The sequence below is a fragment of the Lolium perenne genome, chromosome 1, assembly GCF_019359855.2.
Source record: "Lolium perenne isolate Kyuss_39 chromosome 1, Kyuss_2.0, whole genome shotgun sequence".
Classification (NCBI taxonomy): Eukaryota; Viridiplantae; Streptophyta; class Magnoliopsida; order Poales; family Poaceae; genus Lolium; species Lolium perenne.
In genome coordinates this window covers 81,069,797-81,090,136 of record NC_067244.2, presented here as the reverse complement: position 1 = coordinate 81,090,136, position 20,340 = coordinate 81,069,797, and the positions used below count along the sequence as shown (strand labels likewise).

At 44.5% G+C, this 20,340-nt stretch overlaps 1 protein-coding gene across 1 annotated transcript; it reads left to right on the top strand.

Moving 5' to 3' along the window:
• The first annotated feature begins 11,323 nt into the window (after nucleotides 1-11,323).
• Nucleotides 11,324-18,501, top strand: LOC127303181 (caffeoylshikimate esterase). The gene is made up of 9 exons (XM_051333945.2): nucleotides 11,324-11,558; nucleotides 11,661-11,889; nucleotides 14,552-14,581; nucleotides 15,385-15,511; nucleotides 15,597-15,743; nucleotides 16,436-16,566; nucleotides 16,639-16,776; nucleotides 17,227-17,325; nucleotides 18,059-18,501. The coding sequence occupies exons 2-9, from the start codon at nucleotides 11,677-11,679 to the stop codon at nucleotides 18,287-18,289; spliced, it is 1,116 nt and encodes a 371-aa protein (XP_051189905.1). The 5' UTR covers nucleotides 11,324-11,558; nucleotides 11,661-11,676; the 3' UTR covers nucleotides 18,290-18,501.
• Nucleotides 18,502-20,340: the final 1,839 nt, after the last annotated feature.

Sequence of the window (20,340 nt, the reverse complement as noted above, 5' to 3'; positions counted from 1 at the left end):
TGTTTTGATCGCTGCATTCACTACATATGCTTTACAAATAGTATGATCAAGGTTATGATGGCATGTCACTCCAGAAATTATCTTTGTTATCGTTTTACCTGCTCGGGACGAGCAGAACTAAGCTTGGGGATGCTGATACGTCTCCAACGTATCGATAATTTCTTATGTTCCATGCCACATTATTGATGTTATCTACATGTTTTATGCACACTTTATGTCATATTCGTGCATTTTCTGGAACTAACCTATTAACAAGATGCCGAAGTGCCGATTCTTTGTTTTCATTGTTTTTGGTTTCAGAAATCCTAGTAAGGAAATATTCTCGGAATTGGACGAAATCAACGCCCAGGGTCCTATTTTGCCACGAAGCTTCCAGAAGACCGAAGAGGAGACGAAGTGGGGCCACGAGGTGGCCACACCCTAGGGCGGCGTGGCCCCCCCCTTGGCCGCGCGGCCCTGTGGTGTGGGCCCCTCGTGCCGCCTCCTGACCTGCCCTTCCGCCTACTTAAAGCCTCCGTCGCGAAACCCCCAGTACCGAGAGCCACGATACGAAAAACCTCCCAGAGACGCCGCCGCCGCCAATCCCATCTCGGGGGATTCAGGAGATCGCCTCCGGCACCCTGCCGGAGAGGGGAATCATCTCCCGGAGGACTCTACGCCGCCATGGTCACCTCCGGAGTGATGTGTGAGTAGTCTACCCCTGGACTATGGGTCCATAGCAGTAGCTAGATGGTTGTCTTCTCCCCATTGTGCTTCATTGTCGGATCTTGTGAGCTGCCTAACATGATCAAGATCATCTATCTGTAATTCTATATGTTGCGTTTGTTGGGATCCGATGAATAGAGAATACTTGTTATGTTGATTATCAAAGTTATGTCTATGTGTTGTTTATGATCTTGCATGCTCTCCGTTATTAGTAGATGCTCTGGCCAAGTTGAGTAACTCCAAGAGGGAGTATTTATGCTCGATAGTGGGTTCATGTCTCCGTGAATCTGGAGGGGTGACAAGAACCTCTAAGGTTATGGATGTGATGTTGCCACTAGGGATAAAACATTGGTGCTATGTTCAAGGATGTAGTCACTGATTACATTACGCGCAATACTTAATGCAATTGTCTGTTGTTAGCAACTTAATACTGGAGGGGGTTCGGATGATAACCTGAAGGTGGACTTTTTAGGCATAGATGCATGCTGGATAGCGGTCTATGTACTTTGTCGTAATGCCCAATTAAATCTCACTATACTCATCATAATATGTATGTGCATGGTCATGCCCTCTTTATTTGTCAATTGCCCAACTGTAATTTGTTCACCCAACATGCTGTTTATCTTATGGGAGAGACACCTCTAGTGAACTGTGGACCCCGGTCCAATTCTCTGTACTGAAATACAATCTACTGCAATATTGTTTTACTGTTTTCTGCAAACAATCATCTTCCACACAATACGGTTAATCCTTTGTTACAGCAAGCCGGTGAGATTGACAACCTCACTGTTTCGTTGGGGCAAAGTACTTTGGTTGTGTTGTGCAGGTTCCACGTTGGCGCCGGAATCTTTGGTGTTGCGCCGCACTACATCCCGCCGCCATCAACCTTCAACGTGCTTCTTGACTCCTACTGGTTCGATTAAACCTTGGTTTCTTACTGAGGGAAACTTGCCGTTGTGCGCATCACACCTTCCTCTTGGGGTTCCCAACGGACGTGTCAACCACACGCATCAAGTGGCCGACAGAGCTTTCGAGGATCTGAAGCGCACAATCTCGACACCACCAATCTTGGTGGCACCGAAGGAAAAGGAACCTCTCCTGCTGTACATTGCAGCCACACCCCAAGTGGTTAGCACGGTGCTAGTTGTTGAAAGAGAAGAAGAAGGAAAACTCCATGGAGTGCAAAGGCCGGTATATTTCATCAGTGAAGTTTTATCGCCTTCCAAACAGCGGTACCCGCAGTACCAGAAACTAGCATATGGAGTAATTGCAACGGCAAGGAAGTTGCGCCACTATTTTTCGGCACACCCGATAATAGTAGTCAACGAAGCACCCCTTTCAAATATACTGAACAATCCAGAAGCTACAGGGCGTGTCTCCCTTTGGGGAATAGAACTTTCCCCTCGGGATATCACGTATGAAAAAAGAAAGGCAATCAAGTCGCAAGTTCTGTCAGATTTCATTGCAGAGTGGATGGAGCTGCAAAACACGGGACCCCCAGATTTGTCGAGAACTTGGACCATGAACTTCGATGGGTCCAAGAGAGTAGAAGGAGCTGGCGCAAGAGTGGTACTTATATCACCTGAAGGCGACAAGTTAAAATACGTCCTCCGAATGACATTCCCTAACGCATCCAACAATGAAGCAGAATATGAGGCCCTCATACACGGGATGAAGATGGCGAAAGCTTGCAGTGCAACTCGATTAAAAATCTTTGGCGACTCACAATTGGTGGCTCAGCAAGTTATGAACCAATGTGATGCAGTCAATGATAGCATGATGGCATACAAGGAGGTGTACAATGAGCTCGAGAAGCTATTTGATGGATGCGAGGTAAATCACATCAGTAGATTGAGCAATGATGAAGCCGACGTTCTCGCAAACATCGGGTCGCAGTGCCTCCCAATCCCGCCAGGAGTATTTTGGGAAGAAATAGCAGAGAGATCCACGAAGCCGAAAAAGGTGCAGAAAAAAGCAAAGGAAGAAAAAACTTCGGCGCCCCTCAAAGAAACCATGGAGGACGAAGAGGACCAAGAGCTTGTGATGATGGTAGAAGTTCCTTGGATGCAAGCATACATATCATATATCCTCAGGAAAGAAATACCCGACGATCCAGTTGAGGCAAGGCGAGTTATTCGACGATCCAAAGCTTTCACAGTGGTCAAAGGGGAGTTATACAAGCGAAGTATTTCAGGCGTCTTGCAAAGGTGCGTCACACCCGAAGAAGGAAGAATAATTCTGAAGGATGTACAGGAAGGAATATGTGGCCACCACGCAAGTAGTCGAGCCATTGCAGCCAAGGTTTTTCGGGCAGGATTTTATTGGCTGACAGCAACTGAGGATGCCAAGGAAATAGTACGAACTTGCGATGCGTGCCAAAGATTTGCCGCAAAACCTCACTCTCCAAAGAAATAGAACTGACACCAATACCATTGTCATGGCCCTTTGCCCAATGGGGACTTGATATGGTGGGCAAGTTGCACAAAGCTTCGCCAGGAGGATATGAGTACCTGCTGGTCGCTGTCGACAAATTCACCAAGTGGGTAGAAGCGAAGCCGATAAATTCATCAGATGCAGCGTCGGCAATAAAATTTGTGAAAGGCCTCATTTTTCGGTTTGGAGTGCCTCATAGCATTGTTACAGATAACGGTTCAAACTTTACGTCCAAAGAATTCAAGGAATACTGCGCAGAAGTAGGCATTAAATTGCACTTTGCGTCAGTTGGGCACCCGCAAACCAATGGCCAAGTCGAGAAAGCCAATGGAATCATCTGCAACGGCCTCAAAAAGCGCCTGTTAGGACCGCTTGAAAAAGCTCGGCATACCTGGCCAGAGGAACTGCCAAGTGTTTTGTGGAGCATCCGAACAACACCAAATACGGCGACACAAGAAACTCCGTTTTTTCTTGTCCACAGAGCCGAAGCAGTATTACCAATTGAAATAGAGCATGATTCTCCAAGAGTAACAGAGTATGACGAAGAAACATCACAAAAAGCTCGGGAGGATGATATGGATGCACTCGATGAAGCCCGAGATGAAGTACTTTCACGAGTCACCAAGTACCAGCAGGACCTCAAAAACTACCACAGTCGACGGTTAAGGCCAAGATCTTTCCAGGTCGGAGATTTGGTCTTACGGTTAAATCAAAAAAGTACTGAAAAGCTCGAATCACCATGGTTGGGGCCTGACGTCGTCACGGAAGTCATCGACGGAGGAGCATACAGGATCAAGGACAAGAAGACAGGGGCTCCCGAGAAAAACCCCTGGAACGTGGCGCAGCTCAGGCGTTTCTACGCCTAGAGTCGAAATATAGTCCTCCTCTGTAAAAATACAATGTACTGAAACGCCCGCGAGTTTTCAGACGCACTATTTTCCTTTTCGGGGCACCGAGTGGGGCCGGAAAGGTTTTTAATGAGGTGGGCTCGCGGTGCTGCAATATAATAAAGATAGTGGAGATATACTTCTTATTCTTCGATATGCTCGGGGGCTCAACGCCTTCAAGTTACATAATACGTACAATATAGATAACTTAGTCTTACCGAAATATTTCGTCTTGGTACACTAATACCTCGCCAAATATAAACATCGGAAGCTAACAATTATAAATATAGTGTACTCGTCAAAATCTTATTGCTTTGGTCTAAAAACCTCGCAACAAAAATATAGAACTTCGGCACTAAGATACTCGGGGGCTTGCAACCTATCGATGGAAAAATAAAGACACCTTCTTACGACAAGAGGAAAAAATTTCGAGATGGCAAAACAGTATAAACTCTAGCCAAAGGCTCAGGGCTTCAACAATATAGACCACTTTACAATATAAAACAAATTTCTTTGGAAACAAAAAAGGAAATCAAAAAAGATACACAATGTCTTGCAAGATAGTACAGCTCAATCGAGGCCTAAAATACTATCTATGGACAAGCCTCTGGTTGTTTTGTGTTCAGCATAAGTCCCCTTGACGAAGAATTCTGAATCCATCCGAAGAAGCTCATCCATCATCGACTCGGCCACAGGAGTTACCATCTCATTGATTGTGTCAATATCATTTTTTCGCCGTGATTTCTTGGCCAGGCAATCAGCAACAATCTTCGTCAGGTCCAACTTTGGATGGCAAATGTTTATCATAATCATGGCGAACCTTGCTCCGGCAGTCAATTGAGCTCGCACAAAATTATGGATACGAGGGGCATCTCTAAAAGTCTCCAGCAATCCAGGAAGAGTTTTGGGAACCTCATTTCGAGGAAATAAAGTCTTATAAACAAGGGTTAACGTTGTCGTGCAAAAATTGAGAAATTCGCGCACCTGGCAAGCACGATCTTGGAACCTGACAATTTGCTGGGTTCGTTCAGGGGTGGCCCAGAACAGACACCCATGGTTAAGGGAAAGGTTGACGAGAAGATCCGTTCTCTCGTTCACTCTTTGGTCTTCGGCGGCAGCATCAAGAACCGAGCCTATTAAGCGACAAGGCAAGAAAATTAAAGGGAGGCACAGTAAAGCAAAAAAAGAGGCAGTGCGAAGTTGGAAAAACATACCTAGCATATCTGTGCTAGCCTCAGACATCAGCTCGAGCATGCTATTTTCTCGGGTAGTGGCTTTCTCAGCCTTCGACACAGCAGCATCCTTGGCAGCCAGAGCCTCTTTGGCTTGTTGAAGAGCGGTTTTCTCTTTTTCAGATGCTTTTCGAGATTGTTCCATCATTGCCAGAGTTTGTTTCTTCATGGACTGAAGTTGTTGTCGAAGTTCTTGCAAATCTACCGACAAATGTTTGCTTGAAGAACCTTCGAGGGGGTTATCATCGACTAGCATTTTCTTCGAGAAGGAAGAAGCAGGTGAAGCATCGGCAGAGCAAGGATTGGTCGAATAGTTATCAAATATTAACTGGAAAAGAAAAGTCCCAGGATCAATGATAGTGCCAAGAGGAATTTCATTGATTTCTAGAAAATTTACATGGACATTACAAAAGAAGTTCTCCAAAAGGACTACTAGGATAATTGTCGCCAAAGCTAAAGTGGCGACAAGGGCAAAAGAAACAGAGAAAGCAAAGAAAAGAAAAAAAAGAGGCATGCAACTAGACCTCCGGCCTTGATGAGCTAGGAGTTGCAGATGGCTTGATCCCGAGATAGGCCAGGATTTTCTTCGTGTTGGGATTGGCTGCCTTGATCAACGACCGCCATTTTGTTTGCTCTATTTGTTCGGTGTCGCCAACCTTCATCTAGTCAACAGTTTGTTGGCTGTCAGCAACCAAGGCAACGGTGCTCTCGACATCAATCTTCATATTCTCCTGGCGCATCTTCAGTCCAAGATCCTCCGGTGGATTGAAGTCCTTGGCAAGGGCAAGGAAAGTCTTGGGCTCCTCTTTCTTCGGGAAGAAGTAGGGGAACAGCTTCGACAATCCTGCGTCAGCATTCACCACGCCTTCGCGAACTTCATGGCCATGAAATTCCAGATAAGCGAGCGCGTCAAGGAGAGGATCATTGGTGGGATTCTCAAGATCAAACTCTTGGTTTGTTTGACCTGCCACAGAAAATATATGTTGGTCGACAGCAAGTGAAAAGAAAAAAAAAGCAAGTCCTAAGAAAAATAGAAGGGATCGACAAAGTTACCGAGGAAGCGCCGATTTTGCGTGTTCAAGCGCTTGAGGATTCCCTTTTCACGAGTATCCTGCGCGGCCTTATGCTCGTTTAAAGCAGTTTCGGCATCCTCAAGTCTCTTTTGCAGATTTTCGACACCAGCAGCTTTTGCCTTGGCTTCATCAGCCTCTGCTTTGGCTTGGCTAGCGTCAAGTTCAGCCTTCTTATGAGCCGTTTCACTTTGCTCCAGTTTTTGAGCAAGAGTGTCGACAAGCTTGTTGGCTTCTGCAAGTTTCTCTGCCAAAATAGAAAAGAATCGTCAAAATTGCGACAAAAACAGGAGCAAGAAGTTATAACCAAGGAGCAGCAAAAAAGTTATTACCTTCAGTCTTGCTGGCATACTCACGGTACCCAATGAATTGGGATCCGATGCGAACAAGCTCTTTGATCATAGGCTGTCAAAGAAGAACAAAGAAAGAAAACATCGGTACGAGAAAAATATGAAGGCATAAGGAAGCAAACAAAGGAAATATAGAAACTGGCAAGAAAACAAAAACTTACATCATCTAAGAGAGGATTAGAGGAGCTACCCAACTGAGGGGTAGGATCGACGATCGTTTCCACTCTTGTCCTTTTTGGTGAAGGAGCAAGAGGGCTTGAAGGAGGAGTGGTGGTGACGACATTTTGTTGAGGAGGCGAAGATTCTTCTCCCTCAACTAGCGTCTCCGAAACAATTAAAGTATGTGACGTGCTCATTCGAGGAGCCACGTCAAGAGTTGGTACTTCTTCCTCATCATCACTGTGATTAAAGATCGACAGCATAAAAAGCAAGATAAGACAAAAAACTTCGAGTACAAAAAAAGGGGGAAATCAAAGTGACTTACGAGCTGATGAGGGATTCAAGATAGGGATCATAAGTTGCCTTCTGACGTGAAGGATCAACTTCTTCGGCTTTGGAGGTGCCGGAATCTTCGACATCATTCCTCTTCCTTTTGTTCTGTGGAGAAACAGCAGGAGGAGGAGACAGTGCCGACGCAGTGCCTTCGGAGGCACCATCTTTTTCAGAAGATCCCGCAGATTTTAGAGAATCCACGGGTTCATTCACAAAAGAGGGGGCCTCTTGGTTGTCATCAGTGACAATGGCCCTTTCTTCGACTTCCCCACCTTCAGGAAGAGGAGGAAGCGAGACAAGGTTTGGATGGTTCTGACAAAATAAAAATAAAACAGGGGAAGATATCAGAAAAGGAGTTACAACAAAGATAGTAAAGCAGTAACAAGACAATCGACAAAGATTACCTTGGGAAGAGGATTGGCGGCGCTGAATGGTTTTACACGACAAGAAGAAGGGACGGGATCTTTTTTGCTGAGAGACGAGATTTTTCGGACAAGTTTTTCTAAATCCTTGACCTCCAAATCCACCGACAGCCGATCTGCGTCCTTGTCGCCAGCATATTTCCAGAGAGGGTATTTGCGAGCCTGAAGCGGCTGCACTCTAGTCCTAAGAAAATAAGCCGTGATTTGGATACCCGACAGCTCTTTGCCGCGAGTATTTTGCAACTCGTGGATGCGAGCCATCAAGGTTTCTGTCGACGCCTTTTCTTCTTCGGTAGCCTCTGCGTCCCAGGAGCGGCGGCGAAGGATTTTTTCGGCGCCATCAAAAGGAGGGATGTTGTCTTCAGCACATCCGTGGTTCTCCTCCTGAATGTACAACCACTTCTTGCGCCACCCTTGAACTGAGTTAGAGAGTTTGACGTCGAAGTAGTCGACAGTGGGACGAATAGAAATTACAACGCCGCCTATATTATAGGCGACATTGGGCGAGCCATTACGGTGGCAGAAGAAAATGCGCTTCCATAGCGCCCAGTTAGGCTAGACGCCAAGGAAGGCCTCGAAAAGGGTGATGAAAATGGAGATATGGAGGATTGAATTTGGTGTGAGGTGGTGGAGTTGCAGACCATAAATAAAGAGCAGTCCGCGGAGAAAAGGATGAATGGGGGCGGAAAGACCGCGGATGAGGTGGTCGACAAAACTTACCCGATACCCCATTGGAGGGGTTGGGTAGCTTTCCTCACTGGGGAAGCACAGCGCTTTGGGTTTCTTGCTGATCCCCAGTTTCTTCAGCATGTTGATGTCCTGGGTGGAAATCTTCGATCTTTCCCACTCCGCCGCCCCCAGATCCACGGCGGCCATGGAGGATTCCGACGTACTGTGCCTTGTCAACCGCCGCGGTGGCATCAACAATGGCGCAGGGTTTGCAACTTGGAGGCGAGGAGCTTAGGAGGCTGTGGGTCGCAGGAGGAGAATTCGCAGATGAGAGTAGAAGAACGGCGCGAGCGGAAGTGCTCGAGGAGGAAGAAGGAGTGTTTATATAGAGGTGCGGTGAAGCGGCGGACCGTTGGATGGGAAGAGTGTGAGGCAGATGATAGCCACGTGGAAACAAGGGTAAAAAAGTATTTTCACATTGGAGAAGTTACGGTGCGTGCGCCAGAAAAAGCGGAGGACGTGTGTCCCCCACTCGCACGACGTGTCAAGATAGTGGATCAATTGGGCCCGCAAGGCAGTGGGAGAAGACTTGTCGCAAATTTTTTGACTGGCAATCGTGGCTATCGTCAGCAATAACGTCACCTTGGCAGAAGAAAAAATTCGACTCAACAGCTTCATAAAAGGCGACATGGCAAAATAATGCTGAGCCTTTGATCAAATACAAGTTTTTGATCAAATGCTCGGGGGCTACTTTGGAAAAAAGAAAAAGATCCAGAAAGACAAAATAGAAATGGCGTGAGCCTATGATCAAATACAAATATTTGCTCATAGCCTCGGGGGCTACTCCCATCGGGAGCGCTGTTCGTGCACCCGAGGAATTATAAAACTTCGGGAGATAAAAAAGAAAATATAGCGTCATAAGGCGTGGAGCCTACAACCAAGTACAAGTCCTTGGCTGTAGCCTCGGGGGCTACTCCCATCGGGAACGCTGCTCGCGTGCCCGATGAAATTATAAAAAAAAAGAGAAAAAAGAAAGATACCAGAGCAAAAAGAGTATATTTCGAGTTATAAATAACTCTGCATATACTCCCATCGGGAGATTGATATAAGTCATCTTTGACTCGATAAAATGTGCCATTCCAACAGCCGAATAAGCACTCGATAATATATTCTCAGAACGCCAAAGTTGCGATCAATTTCTGAATGCCGCAAATTTGCGAAGGTAAGACCCCAGATCCGTTCTGTTGGGCGTGGCATCGCCGAAGACTGCGCTCTGCTACTTTTATCCGTATCAACAGATACGAAGAAAAATCCTAACGGATGCGTTAGGTACCCGATAAATTTTACTGGGACTCGACAGAATGGTAAGACCTTAAGCGGCACCTGTCGAAGTTTGCACCAGTATCCCGAGATCATGTCCAGGGACGTGATCTTGAAGTAGGTTTTTGCGGATTGCCACTAGACCAGTTAACTAGTACCTGATCCGTCAGATGAACTAGCCCCAACTACCATTATCCCTGTACAATATAGAAGTTTATGAGAAGAAATATAGAAAAGTTGAAGTTGTCAAATAAAAATAAACAGTGGAGATTTTCCTTAACTCTGCGATTCAAGCAAAATCTCGGGGGCTACTGACATAGGCATCCCAAATGGGCCTGCCGAAGATAGTACCCGGGGTTTATTGAAGGCCCATTACCCGAAGAATAAGAAGATTCGGGAGCCCAAGATATTATTAAGGAAGACTAGAGTTGTAATAGAAGTGTTATTTGTAATTTTACGGGATGAGTTAGAAACCTTCCCGGACTCTGTAACTTGAACGGCACGAATCCCTCGGCTCCGCCTCCTATATAAGGGGGAGTCGAGGGACGAAGAAATCATCGAATCATTGTTTACAAACCCTAGTTTCATAATCGTCGAGTACTTTTCGGCTGAAACCTTCGAGATCTACTTGCCCTCTACTTCCAACTAAACCCTAGTCTACAATCCGTAGGCATTGACAAGTTAATACCTTGTCAGAAGGTGAGCTGGCAGCCGGGCTCAAGGTCGAGGTCACGGGCGAACTTGTCCCACCCCGTGTGCAGGTACATCTTGCCCTGCCCGTCGAACAGGACCTCCACGGTCCAGCGACAGAAGTTGCAGCTGGCCTCCCGTAGCTGCAAGTGCGCCGGCTCGACGCCGTCGACGAACTCGGCGAACTTGTCCGGTAGCCGCTTGATGGCGAGTGGGTCGTCGTCGATGCGGAGGAGGAACTCGAAGCAGCGCTCCTCCTGCGATATCGAGGAGGGTGCAGGCGACGGCGAGCGTGGGGCCGTAGCTGCTCCACCACGGCGGCCCCTGCCCCGGCCACGGGGGCGCCCAGGGCCGCGGCCTCGACCGCCTCGCCGGCCACCAGGACCGGCCATGGAATTCCTCGCGGGCTTGGCTGCGTCGCAGGAACACCTAGGCGGCGCTACGGTCGAGCTTTCTGGCGGCTAGCTAGGGTTTCTTTGGAGGAGTGGATGAGGAAGAAAAACGCGCGCCCCCTTTATATAGGCCGGCGGCATGCGGTGGCCGCGGGACGCGTGGCGTCGCCATTAACCTGGTTGGCGGAGGTGGGCGGCCGCTCGGCAGCCGAGGCATCGTCGCAGTGTGACGAAGCGATGCAGCGACGCAGTTTTGCAGTCGCTGGCGCGTTTGAGAAGACGCATCGACGCAGGGTCGCTGCTAGACGGGCCAGCCGAAACGATGCAGCGACGCAGCTTTGCAGTCGCTGACGCGTTTGAGAAGACGCATCGACGCAGGGTCGCTGCCAGGGCCAGCCGAAACGTCCGCCAGACACGAGCGGACGTTTCTGGACGTCCGTGGAGACGCAAACCTGGCGCATATTTGGGCCAGGTTTGCGTCTCCGCGGACGGTCTGGTCACTTTGCGTCGCCCGCTGGAACAGGCCGTGAACGTATTTCCGATTACGGCGGACGAAAATAGTCGCTGAATGCCCATTTGCGTCGCGCAGCTGGAGACCTCACTGCGCTCGCACTCGCAGTCTACGCGCAGTGCAGAAAGAGGAAGCTGGATGCGTGCAGCCGCAGCGCACTCTTTCCCCCCGCAACACCGGAAGAGTAGTTAAATCCACGGGCCCTCCGAAGTGCGGACCCCTCCCTCGCCGCCTTGCGCCTTCCACCTCCTCGCCGACGAAGTCAACCAGCCACCCCCCGTTCCAATCCTTCTCTCGTCGACCGGCGTTGCCCTCCTCTACTCCTCCCCACCCTGCTGGTGCTTCTTGACTGCCGATCCATTCATCCGAGCTCCTACTCGACATCGTACCAAACCCTACCCTTAGCTCTGCCTACTTACTTATTGATTCTCTTCTTCTCCGCTCTGAGTATCTGGGGTGACCGAACGAATCCGAACCTGCGATTCAGGTTCAGCTGAACCCCCATGCCACACGTCAACGCCAAGGTGACGGCTGTGCCTGCTACCGCGCTCGGGATGCCGGCTGCGGCCGCGGCGCTGCCGAGGAAGTGGGAGGGCGTGGACCCGGCGCTGGAGAGGATGGTGCTGCGGGCGTGTCTGGACCAGGCCCCGGAGCGCCGCCGCGTGCGTGAGGCCTTCAAGGGCGTGCAGCTCAGCATTGACCACTGCCTCTTCAAGGTGCGCCCTTTCCTTTTCTTCCCTTCCCTTTCCTCAAAGGTGTTATTTGTAATAGGTCAGCCAGGTTTTAACTCCCAACGGTATCCATATATCATGCCAATCTTGATGTGTTTCTGGATGATTCTGATTTTTCTGGACACGTATATGTTCTTTTTGGGAGGGCATGTTTGAGAATAGTTAGATCTTGTAGCTGCATCAAAATGGGCCAAACTTGGTCAGCGTTTGCACGCAATGCTTTCTGACCGCGAACTAATCACAGTTTCTGTTCTTGTTCTAGTTAAATAGAATGGTCGAGACATACTGCCTACTTTTGCATTGTTGAAGGTGTAAATCTAGTTTTGGATCACAATACGGGGTTCTGAATATCTGGTCTAAATCTAAGGGAATGTATGAGCCCCCAAAATATTGGGCATCTGGAGCACCATTTGTCGGAAGAACTTGCCTTTTATATTTTATTACAGTCGCAACAAAAAATAAAACCTCACGAAGTGCCACTCCAATCTTCTGTTATGCTTTAACATTATAAGCAATACTCTTATGGCCAGTTCCACTCCTCCCTTCCTCTTGAGTTCTCATTTGAGGTTGCAGCAATTGTTCTTCATCTGCAAAGATGAGTGTATGCCATCGTCAGTATGGACAACCACCTCATCTCTGCTGCTTGGCACTGTAGTGTGGTACTGTACTTGCAGTACAATAGCAAGGGTACTTCTTATGTGCTAGGATTCACACACCAGCAATTGCTTAGGCAACAGTCATTTATTTCCTTCTATTAAATGAGGTTTGTTTCCATCAGTTAGATGATTCTTCCTACCTCCAATTCGTTAGAGATGATGCACTATGGGTCTCTAAATCTGAATGCTTCTCTTGCTCAAGCATAGTAGCTGCTTATGTTGGTTGTTTGCTCCCTAAACTTGTTTAAGTCAGTAAAAATACAATATCCAATCCCAAGTTTGTGGGTAAATGGTGAATATGTATTTTCGTAGCATCATGGCAGTTCAAGCCGCTACTTTATCATGTGATAAATAAAATCAATGAGGAAGTGGTTTCCACTGATTTTACTTAGGCAATGGATGCAGTCGTTATATTATTACATGTTGCCAATACTAATTATGTCAGGTTTGGACTTAGTTTATATTTGGAACCTAATAGTACAAATTATAAAATTTGAGGACTCAAGCAATACCCTTGCTAGTTCAGAACCAACAGTCGCTTTGCTCATTTCTATTGTATTTCTCTATTTCTTAGATGTAGGTATTTCACTACTATGTTAGGACTCTCCTCTATATACTTCTGTTACAAAAATGTGTGCCTTCCATATGATCTTGTATATTTGTTTCCATAAGCTAAGACTTAGTTAGCTATATTCTCTGTTCCTCGCTGTATGTTTTAATCAAATATACTGTTTGTTGGTAAATGGTAAATATATATGGTGTGGCATCATGGCAGTTCAAGCCGCTACTTTATCATGTGATAAATAAAATCAATGAGGAAGTGGTTTCCGGAGATTTTACTTAGGCAGTGGATGCAGTCGTTATATTATTACATGTTGCCAATTACTAATTATGTCAGGTTTGAACTTAGTTTATATTTGGAACCTAATGGTACAAATTATAAAATTTGAGGACTCAAGCAATACCCTTGCTAGTTCAGAACCAATAGCTCACTTTGCTCATTTGTATTGTATTTCTCTATTTAGTTAGCTCTAACAAAAGTATCAGAACTCAGAACACAGAATATCCAAGAATATTCCAAGGGTGAATGTGAGAATTGGGTTGCATTTGTTTGATACATTTCATTAATTCTTTTAATTACTAATGTGTTATTTCACTACAAATAGAGTTGTCAGGCCTTGGAACATAAATCATATGTCAGCCTAGCGCAATAGCCAGAAACCATGCGCCATTTGCTAATGGCATGCCAGCCTCCTCTCACGCCAAATTTGGTATGAGATCATGTCGTGGCTCCGGATGACATGCCGGCCTCCTGAGCACAACGCTTCTCTCACCGACTGGTGGATCAAGGCCAAGCAGACTATCCCCAAGCCGCTGCGCACGGGTATTGCATCGATTGCCCTAGACTCCATGGATGATCTGGAAACAACGCAAAGAACACGTCTCCGATGGCGCACAGCCCTAAGTCTCCACGCAGATCTCATGAATCGAAGAGGAAGCTGCCATCTGGGCTCGAGCAGTCGCCCCTGGCCTAAGGGCAGTGCTGCTGACGACCTGGGACATCCATTGATGCTTTATTTTTGTATCATATCTGTTCCACCTTAATGGAGGTCATGTCGTGTACTCTAAACTCGCTCTCTTTGCAACAAAATGAAACACAAAGTCTTATTGTGTTTTCTCGGAAAAATTTATTTTGCAAACATACTTTTTGAAGCATGGTTACGTATGTCATGTCCAGAGCTTCAATTAGTAATTTTGGAAGTAGACCAACAAACAGTATCTTTGATTAAAACATACAGCGAGGAACAGAGAATATAGCTAACTAAGTCTTAGCTTATGGAAACAAATATACAAGATCATATGGAAGTCGCACATTTTTGTAACAAAAGTATATAGAGGAGAGTACTAGCATAGTATGAAATACCTAACTATGCCTTTGATGTTTAGTCCTGACATGGATGATATCTCTTAGCTTTTTCTTTATGCTGCAGGCACATTACGATGGCATCAGAACAACCGAGGTACTATTTCGCAGTGTAGCCACAGTTATTTACATTTGTTTTATAATATATCTGTCACTTACCTGCTACAATACATTACTTTTTGTTATGCATTTGCATGCAAGACTTTTTTGAAACATATAGAATTGGCCCATCTTTGCAGTAGTGTGTTCTTCCTTTAGTTAATAGAAAGATTCGAGAAATCCCACTGTGACAGCAGGCATACTGATCTATTTTGCTAAGTACCTTTGGGAAATGAGCAGTATGCAAAGTTATTGTTATCATATTGAATAATTCTGTTTAAAAATGTATAAGCCAATGAAGTGTGAAGTACATTTGATATCAAATAATACCTCCTTTGAGTTGACAGAGATCCCGGAGTTGATGAGGGTACGAAATTTCCAAGTAGCTAGGGTTGATCATGATGCAAATGGTGCAAGTCACAAACTAGCAAGGATCCGTAGAGCTCAACCAAGAACTGCTGGGTGTTTTTGTGGCTTTCTGCCAGAAATCACTGATGTAATTGCATACGATTGTAGTTCTACTAGTATTTAATACGATTGTAGCTCTACTAGTATTTAATAAATAATTTTTTTCACCCCTGAAAAAAGATTGAGAAGTTCTGCAGTGAGTGATGAAACTACCGCTTGCCATGCTTAAAAGGTAGAATGAAGCTGGATAGACATTGTAAGATGGTATTCCAGCAATGTTTATTTGCTCAGTGGTACTTCTAACTCTTAAGCCACAATGTGCCATTTGATCCTTTGTTCTTGTTGATTATATGTTCGCTAAAGTTTTATTGTGATCTGTTTCCTCTTGGACAGTCATATGAGCTGAACTCGAGAGGTGTCGAGATATTCTCAAAATCTTGGTTTCCAGAGAATCGTCGCATGAAAGCAATTGTTTGTCTCTGCCATGGTTATGGGGACACCTGTACCTTTTTCCTTGATGGTACTGTTCCCCTGTATGCTACCAATATTAAGTTCACTTTGATGTTTCATTTTTGCTACATTTTCTATCTTCATTGTTCTTCCAGGGATTGCTAGGAAGATTGCATCAGCTGGATATGGAGTATTTGCATTGGACTACCCTGGTTTTGGTCTTTCCGAAGGACTTCATGGATATATTCCAAGTTTTGATACTCTTGTTGATGATGTAGCCGAAACTTTTGCTAAGTTCAAAGGTATTGCACCATTTTATTATTGCTGGTTTCTCGTTCTTTCTCTTTCTATATACAAATTACTGGGGAACAGTTAGAATGTGCCATTTATTTTTCTACCACAAAGATATATCTTTTCTGCCATTTATTTTTGTACCACAAAGATATAGTTTTCTCCCATTTATTTTACTACCACAATAAGGTAATGCAGACATGTACATGTATACCAAATCTAAATAGCTAAATCAACACATATTGTGTACTAGAGGGAGTACGTTTCTGCGGAGGAGCAACATCAATCTAGCGCTAATAATATGGCACTGCTAAGTGTTACTTACAAAATCTGAAATTGATTGCAAATATTTCCATAGCGTTAATCAACTACTTGCATCAGTACATTAAACTGATTGCTTTTGACAACAGTGATATGTGAAAATTGTTTCACGTGGAACTCAGTATATGCATTACATATACTCCTATAGCCTCCACGTTGCCAAACTGCTGGAAGGTTAAGAAGAGTGAATTTTTTTTGTGATAAAGAATAAATAGTCCTATGATGTTTTCTCATTCACTATATGAGAAATGGACTTGTCTTTCGCTGCAATTAGTTTATCACTGAGTTTATATCTAGCAGTTACTTCCTCCTTGATTTTGCTGTAAGGCAAATCCATGTAGTGTGAATGTTTCACTGTAAAATGCAATTCATATGTTGGCAGGGAATCCTGATTATAGAGGTCTCCCAAGCTTTCTGTTTGGCCAATCTATGGGTGGAGCAGTTGCATTGAAGATTCACTTTAAGCAACCAAATGAATGGAGTGGTGCAATTCTTGTTGCACCCATGTGCAAGGTACTTTTACTGTGTAAGATCCTGTCTATGCTTGTTATATTTGGTCACTAATTCACAAAATCACTCTATTAGATGTCAGATGATGTTGTTCCAGCTTGGCCTGTTCAGCAAGTTCTAATTTTCTTGGCTAAAGTCCTTCCAAAAGAGAAGCTTGTTCCACAGAAAGACTTGGCAGAATTGGCCTTCAAAGAGGAGGAAAAACGAGAGCAGGTCAGTACCTGTCATACTTATGACTTCTCTTGGACCCAAATTTATATTCTTTATATGTTTATTGTCTTTATTTCTCTATTTTCGCTACATCTGGCATGGAACATAGTGACAACTGTTAAATTCATATTTTTTGGGGAGAAGAAAAAAAGATACATTTGATACTTCATCTATAGAAGAAAGGGCATCCTCCTTTGTGTAGTCGAACAATAGAACTTGTGCCTTACAGATGATATTTTTTGTTTATGCTTCTAATGTTGGGCACATTTATGCTAGTGTATGTGCTAAAACATAATTCAAAAGGAGTTGTTGTTAGGATTGTTACTCATGAAATAATTGTTTGGTTAATATAGAGATTAATCTGTTTCATGTAGAACTTCCTATTCAGTTATAGCTACATGTGGCTTACTCGTAGTAAAAAGTATGTTTTTATTAATTCGCTTCTTCATGCAGACTTCTTACAATGTGATTGCCTACAAGGATAAACCACGTCTTCGAACAGCTCTGGAGATGCTGAGGACCACACAAGAGATAGAAAGTCGTCTAGAAGAAGTACGTGTTTTATTTTTGTTTGTTCTGGTTAGTTCTGTGTATACACACCATTGAAGTTTTATGCAGTTGCTTGTGACATTTCTCATTCTGACATCAATAACCGTCGTAAATTATTTGGTTTAAACTCTTGGGATGCATGAAATCGCATTGATTCTTTGGTTATGCCACATGTTGCCTCATGGCGTGGTCAAGAATATTGGCAAGGCAGGTAAGTGTAGTTAGAAGTTATGAACTGCGGACTGGGTTGGGAAATTTTCTGAGGGGTTAATAAACTCACTGATGTCCTATTTGGTATATAAGTATTTTTTTTGTGTGCTCCGTATTTAATTCAAATTTGAACTAAATACCAGAGGACACACAAAAGATATCTCTAATCGAAACAGGCCCTGACAGGTGACGGAACCTAGTTCTGGTCTGGCATTCCGTATTTGTTTCTTTTCTGGTCATCATGGACAACTTTGGCATGGCTTTCACTTATAATAAGTCTACACAGTTAGTATAAAGACATGGAATAAAAGTATATCACAAGAAAGATACAACGATACCATTTATACATGATATACTCTAGCCATATTAGTAGTCAATGTGGTGCATCAAAGACCATGCAAAGTCAATCACGCCTTACATATTGGGACATAAGAGTATGCGAGAAGTTGCCTTTTCACTATTAAATGAAGAGTACGTTATTACTCTGTTCTGTGATTTTTAAGTCTGCTTCATTTTTCCCATCTAGGTTTCCCTGCCCATAATCATTTTGCATGGTGATGCGGATTTGGTCACTGACCCTGCCGTGAGTAAAGATCTATATGAAAAAGCAAAGACGTCAGACAAGACACTGCGGCTATACAAAGATGCCTACCATTCCATCTTGGAAGGTGAACCCGATGAGGCAATTTTCCAAGTTCTTGATGATATAACCTCTTGGCTGGATCAGCATTCCATGAAGGAAGGATCTTCCTCATGAAGTGCACAGATCCCTTTTTGTCAAGCATCACAGATCCAACGGATGGGATTCCATTTTTGGTTTCCCCCCCTAGATTCACAGCCTTGTTTTCTGCATCTAGCGTTCATCTGGGATGTGATGTGCGTATGTGACGAGTTTATATTTAAGTGTAATATTCTCCTTTTAAGAGAACTCAGATACGGTGCTGTGCTGTCTTTCGGTTTTTTCCTTTACTCTTTTCAAACATTTCTGATTTCTTTTACTCTCTGATTCATATTACTTCCACTAGTATGGGTTTACCTAGAACGAAAGTATGTCTAGATACATCTATATTAGTTGTAACTACTATGGATCGGAGGGAGTATCATAAACTGCGGCACTTTACCAATTTTCCTTAAGGTTGGCAACAAATTATTTTGTTAGGTTAGTTGAGCTTGTCCTTACGCTATTTAAATAAAATGAATATGATTAACTTCGAAATTGTGCTTTACGTTATTTGCCAAGAAAACAACACTTCCAGAGGACCATTTGGAACATGATGAATGAAGGTAATTGTTCTTATCTAGGTTTCTACAGTGCAATCCCTATCACATTATAAATTTATAATCTCTACTCGTGGACAGGATTATGAAGTATTAACTGACAATAAGAGTAGAAAAAAGTTTGGGTTAATTATGGGATTGCCCTTAGAGACCTCCATATACTCAGTTTTGCCCCAGTCTATGTGCAAGGACTTGTTCCGTGAGTGTTGCAATCTCCATCAGGTCAACGTATTTGACTTGGCCCTTTCAGGTGGGACCAGGTGACAAGCGGGGACCAAACTCTCCAATCCGTTGCTCGTGGGACACCGTAGTGAACCGTTGCGTGTGCGATAAAAGCGGCGAAACACCCCGCCGGAGCTCGTAGCAGTGAGCAGATTCAACCTAGCGGGAAATGCGCCACCGTGGGACGGGGTTGGAGGCGACCCCTGTTGGTAGCTAGGACAGGGCGTGGTTGACCGAGAGGGCGATGTCGATCGGGAGCCATGCAGACGGTGGAGGGCACAGCTGTCTGCTGCAGCTATGAGGGCTGTGTGCGGAGGCGTTGAGATCCCCTTCGGCTCCGAGCAGTCACGAATCGAGCTCCATATCTTCTTCTAGTTCGGGAATCGAGATGCCGATCTGTCTCTACGGACAAAACTAAGCACATGGACAACTGAGAGCAACCAGATAATTAACCCAAAAGGTTTAGGGTACTATTTTCCATTAAGTTGCATATATAGACAAAAGCACAAGCGCATGGTCTCTGCAACAAGGGATTTTTATTTTCGTGTCCTGATTCCTTAGTGCTACTCAGTTTTGCTAATACACAGATAAGAGTTCAATCAGACAAACAACATATGTTTATAAATTTGGCCTGGCTTATTAACTTGTACTATTAGCAAAAACTCAGAATGGCTGACATGTCCCGTGTCTGTGCTTAAGGTCTTATTTGGCACTAGACTGTTGTGGGTATTAGTGGAAATAATACTCTAGAGTATGGTGTGAAATCTCTGTTGTCATTCATTTCTCATAAAACCTTATCCTTAATCCACTAGGTCAAAATAGAGTATTGAGAAAAAAATTGGGGATAAACGGGGATGAAACTCACTCATACTCTAATACCAAACATATATTTAGAATAAGTGAGAATTTAAATTTTAGTGGGGATTAGCCTCACTAATTTTCAGTGAAACTCTAGTGACAAACAAAACCTAATATAGGAAGATAACGGAGGGAAGCAACACTTTTCGGATAACGGAGGTGTTTGAGTAGGCGGCAAGATTGCTTATCTGCCAGGTTCTTCTACGGAGTAGAAATATTTAACGAACTAGCATGTGATCGGTTTTAAAAGAAAGATAAGAAGCTTCTGCTATTGCCGTATCCGTATACTCCAACTTATGTGTGAACACAACTCAACAAACAGGAAGAATAACAAGTAAATAAACACATAAAAATGACGGGAAGCTTGCCGGCCAAGCAACGGCCGATCGAGACCTTCAACCCCAACTACTACTACAATCGATGGGCGATTCAGGTTGTCGGTCATCCATG